General features: G+C 36.3%; 1 protein-coding gene across 1 annotated transcript; it reads left to right on the top strand.

Moving 5' to 3' along the window:
- The first annotated feature begins 330 nt into the window (after nucleotides 1–330).
- Nucleotides 331–4,475, top strand: LOC107784578 (uncharacterized). Its single transcript, XM_016605723.2, has 7 exons — nucleotides 331–523; nucleotides 1,509–1,578; nucleotides 1,691–1,850; nucleotides 2,505–2,586; nucleotides 2,742–2,958; nucleotides 3,243–3,307; nucleotides 3,831–4,475. The coding sequence occupies exons 1-7, from the start codon at nucleotides 422–424 to the stop codon at nucleotides 4,083–4,085; spliced, it is 951 nt and encodes a 316-aa protein (XP_016461209.1). The 5' UTR covers nucleotides 331–421; the 3' UTR covers nucleotides 4,086–4,475.
- The last annotated feature ends 560 nt before the right edge of the window (nucleotides 4,476–5,035 follow it).

Here is a 5,035-nt window from a genome sequence, read left to right as displayed (position 1 = left end):
ATAAATGGTCTTAGAATTTGACGTGTTCTTCCTGTCAGGCAATTGAGCTACACGCTCTGACGAAGGGGTTTATTTATACTCAATTGGTTGAATTGAGGTGCTAAAATGGGAAATCAAAAGTTTATATATCGGCTTTAAAATCCAATACAAGTTTAAGTGGTCACGAAGCCATTTCGCCTTTTATTTTCGACTCATCAACTTCCAATATTTTTTCCGAATTTACTACTTAAATAATTAATTTTCTGTTTTTTTTTCTATTTATGTTTTTTCCGGGAATTTTTTTTATGGGGGTGGGGGTGGGGGGTGAGGCAGTTGTGCGTAGGGGGTGGGAGTTGGGGCTGAATAGGCTAATTTCTAATTGGGCAAGAAAGAACAGTAAACCTCAATCGCAATTCAGACATACAGAGAAAGGAGTTAAACCATGATTGGAAGATGCGTATCAGCTCAATCATCAAAGCCAAACGAGCTAAAATTTCAAACTTTGAATGGAATTCAAGAGCTAGCTGAAACTCGCCGATTCAAGGTACTGAATGTTCTTTAATCTGACTGTCCAAAAATCTGATATTTTTCTTGGAACATGTTTATAACTACTGTATTAAGAACATATGTGAAATGTCGATTAGGAATAACATAAATGTTGCCCCGACAAGTAAAAATGTAAAATGGGATAAAAAAGTTCCAAACTTTGTGCTCTATGTGATGTAATTTTTTTTTTCTATGGAACATATTTTTCCTGAAGTTTTCTTAGCCTTGGAATGCCACTTTATTTATCATTTTACCGTTTTAGGGTGGTCTCTTAAAGCAGGTTGAAGTATATATTGAGGTGGATTAGTCGAGGTGCGGGGTAAAAAAATAAATGATAAAGAAATGAACCTTGGCCTAACTCAACCCCAAAAGGTGAGGATTGTCCAAGTCCATATAAGGAGTCCAATACTCCAATCCCAACCAACGTGGGATATTCAATAGTAGGATATGGAGATGGGGGCGAGGGTGGTTTCTTGATGATATTTGAGTATTGAAGGTTGCCAATAATGTTAATATGTTGGTTGAAACGAGATACGTGGATCAGTAGCTATAGAGGAAAATGACTTGCGCCCATCAATTACAATAAGTCATTTCCCCCTGTTTTTTTATAAATTATTTTCATTTAGAAGAACATTTTGATTAATTTAAGACAACTAATCATTAGAAAATCATCAAGGAAAATATTTTAACGCCATATCAATCTCATGAATGTTGCAGTATCTGCTCTGGAGAGTTAAATAATTGTAGTACTTAGTCAGTTTACTATATTTCCTCTAAATGGGATGAATAGAGGATATTGGGTTGTTGGGACGCTCATCGGAGCTGCAAGTATGATGGTTGATCCTTAGGGTATTAAATCTAGTTATACTTAGATGCATCAACACATTTCTAAGAATTCTGTTTGAACTGAGGTTTTAATGTACTCAGTATGTGAACCGTTTTTCATGTATCTTTCTAAAGATTCTACTGTAACTTGTCTTCAGGCATGGTTTCTGGATCAGTTTGGAGTCCTTCATGATGGGAAACAACCTTATCCTGGTGCCATTTCGACATGTACGTTTTCATCTATTAGCTTTGAGATTTTGGTAAGCTTGTCTATATATACTTTGAGTGGTTCCTTACTGTTTTAGTTTTTCCTTAGTGGATAACTAATGATGTTAAGCAGTGGAAAAGTTGGCAACTTATGGTGCAAAGATGGTAATCGTTAGTAATTCTTCAAGAAGAGCATCTACAACCCTGGAAAAATTGAGGAGCCTTGGATTTGATCCATCACTCTTTATTGGTGCCATTACCAGTGGAGAATTAACACATCAGTATCTTCAAAGGTTGCATATTACTGGACAAATTATATCATGATTCAATTTGTGATTTATTCAATAGCATGCCTCTGCCTGTAGATTTCCTATATGATAATTTCTTTGATAACTTTCTATTGATCATCTTTTTGGGAGTTATTCTGTAGCATATCTGCTTCATATAGATCTCTTATATGAGAATCTCTTTGTTTTCTATTGATCATTCTAAATTTAACTTCAAACTATTAAGATGTTTGAACGTAAGGTGCTTTAAATCTCTTGTATTATGCATGTCTCACTTGATGTTTCAACTACCAATTGGCTCCTCCCACATAGTCACCTCCAACGATTATCACTGCTGCTTTTCTCATTCATCCCTCACATTGTGTCATTTTTTATTTTGCAATTTCTTTTAGAACTGTCGCTATTTTGAACAGAAACTTAAGGAAATCACATGTTGTGTCTATCAGTTTAGATGAGCATTGAACTACAGATTATCAACTAAAAATGGTGAAGTAACTAATTCTCCAGTGCATCGTTTATTCATTCATTAGTTTTCTGTTATTTTCGCTTAATCCTCATTCCCCAATCCCAAATAAAAGAATGTCAAATTAACAAGGTATTTGCATTAGCTTTTCCCGTATATGTAAGTGAATGTGTTTCTTTACATTTGAATATGGGCAGGAGAGATGACGCTTGGTTTGCCTCCTTGGGAAGATCATGTATTCACATGACTTGGAGTGACAGGGGTGCTATATCTCTTGAGGTATATCTGAGTTCCTTAGAATAATGTCCAAGTGTGGCTCTTATGTTTTGATGTTGAAGAGTTTCAGTTGCATCTCCGTCTCCATTGTTTTCACGAGTGTTTGAATTGAAGAACATGTTGTCTTTCTCACTAAAAGGCACTTGTTTTTTTGTTAGAGCCTCGGACTAGAAGTTGTGGAAAATGCTCAGGGAGCCGATTTTATTTTGGCTCATGGAACTGAAGCCTTGGGGCTTTCTTCTGGAGCCGCACTTCCCATGAAACTTGATGATCTTGAAAAAATACTGGAGCAGTGTGCTACTAAAAAAATTCCCATGGTGGTAGCAAATCCTGATTTTGTAACTGTTGAGGTTAGGGCTCTGCGTGTTATGCCCGGTAAGAATATTTTTCTGGCACCCATGCTTTGGATGTTTAGTTACTTTATACTTTAGGGGACATATCTTGATAAAACAAGGAAAACAGCGTTGATATTAGCATTCAGTTTATCTATTAAACTGTTTAAGACGACAATATCTTTTTCTTAAGGTTCCACTAATTCTCACACCAACTGATTTCATTCTAATTATCATTGAACTGCATTACAAACTTCCACCCTGCATCTTGTCTTTCTCCATTTCTAGATTCATGACTGAGATCCTTCTCTTGGATTTGTTTTCCAGGAACATTGGCGGCCACATATGAAAAACTTGGCGGTGAAGTAAAATGGATGGGTAAACCTGATAAGGTGAAGTGTAATCAGTATATGTTTTCCTCTTTTCTTACGAGATACTCGTGTGTTTATCTGTTCTATAGGTTCAGAAAACATATGAGAGAATTGGCAATCAGATTCTATTGAATAAAGGAAAAGATCTCAAATTAGAGCAAAACATAGGAAAGTGTAAGCAATAGAAGACCAGTATATCAAGTTGCATTTATCCTTTGTTTCTAAGGTTCTACAAATTGTTATTTCTTGGAGTATTTCTTGTGAGCCTAGTTACTGGTAGCTGTAAGATTTAAGGCACTTCGTTTTATAGATCTTAAAATTAATCATTCTTTTTTATACGGTCCTATGCAGTGGCAGAGCCTTGAATTTATACAAGGGGGATTCAAAAACACACTACAATGTCACACTGAATTTGTCAAATAACATGAACATAGTTCTTATGCTTATGTACATGATCCATTGGATTGTCTGACCTTTTCTCTGCTTCTATTGTCCCACTGGATATCTTCTGAACATCATTGAACAATCTCATAACTCCTTGCAGATAATATACAAGTCAGCTATGAAAATGGCTGCTGAGGATGCCTCTGATTGTATTGCCATAGGAGACTCCCTCCACCATGATATCAAAGGTGCAAATGCAGCTGGAATTGCATCCGCATTTATTACATGTGGAATCCATGCTACTGAACTTGGACTTGACAAATTTGGAGAGGTCGCAGATGATAACTCTATACATGCTCTTGCCTTGCAAAACAATGCACATCCTACATATGTTATCCCTTCATTTACATGGTGAAGAATGTGCTATTTGGGCTTGGCTAAAATTTTGTCCCTCCAGTGTTTAGCATTGATGTGTCCAAGTACCTAATAATGCTACTCACTTTGTACCTCTTTTGATTCTTTTGGATGAAATGGTTTTTCCGTTAACCATCTAATTTGTCTAAAGGGAGTCTTGGAGCAACGGTATTCTTTGTCTCTGTATGACCTTATAGGTCACAGGTTTGTATTCTTGTCTCTGTGTGACCTATAGGCCACAAGTTCGAACCGTGAAATCAGCTACTGATGCTTGCATCATGCTAGGCTGCCTACCTCACACCCCTTGGGATTTGGCCCTTCCTCGGACCCTGCGTGAAGTGGGGATACTTTGTGCACCGGACATCTATTTTATCTAAATTGTTTTTTTCAGTTAACCATCCATTTTATCTTTCTAATATGACTGTGTTGGAAAAATTTACTCATACCCAATTTTTAGACCAATCCAAGAATACATGACATGTATTTTTATGTACAATGGTATCACTTAGCAATTGTTGATTATAATACCAATTTTACCTCAATTTCTTACTTAACCATGGTAAACTAATGCGGTTTGGTCCAAACACTGAGGTATGACAACTTTTTCTTGGAGCCATATTGCTGTTTGTGGTGCAGTCTCCAATTTCTGTTCCATCCTGTTTTCGTTTCTTAAATATGGAAATATTGTTCCTTCGCAAAAAATGATACTAGCAGGAAGGAGAAGTGGGAAGCAGATTCATCAGATGACTGTAGTTTTCTTTTTGACTGCCTTTGAATAATTTTCTGGCCATTGGCTACAGTCTAAAAAATTTATAGGCTGACGCATTGTTATATAATTAGTGTTGTATTAGTGGTTAATAGTAAGCTGGAATTAATGAAGCAAATAGCAGTTAGTTAGTTCCGAAAGTTAGTAACAGTCAAAAGTTAGTTAGAGTTAGTTGACAACTGGTT

This window comes from Nicotiana tabacum, chromosome 1 (assembly GCF_000715075.1).
Source record: "Nicotiana tabacum cultivar K326 chromosome 1, ASM71507v2, whole genome shotgun sequence".
Classification (NCBI taxonomy): Eukaryota; Viridiplantae; Streptophyta; class Magnoliopsida; order Solanales; family Solanaceae; genus Nicotiana; species Nicotiana tabacum.
This window is presented reverse-complemented; position numbering and strand designations above follow the sequence as displayed.

Bases quoted from the DNA above. Each gene is read 5' to 3' on its own strand.
- LOC107784578 (XM_016605723.2), top strand. From the start codon at position 422: ATGATTGGAAGATGCGTATCAGCTCAATCATCAAAGCCAAACGAGCTA. The intron at 524-1,508 runs GTACTGAATGTT...ACTTGTCTTCAG, and splicing joins CTGAAACTCGCCGATTCAAG to GCATGGTTTCTGGATCAGTT. The intron at 2,959-3,242 runs GTAAGAATATTT...TTTGTTTTCCAG, and splicing joins GGCTCTGCGTGTTATGCCCG to GAACATTGGCGGCCACATAT.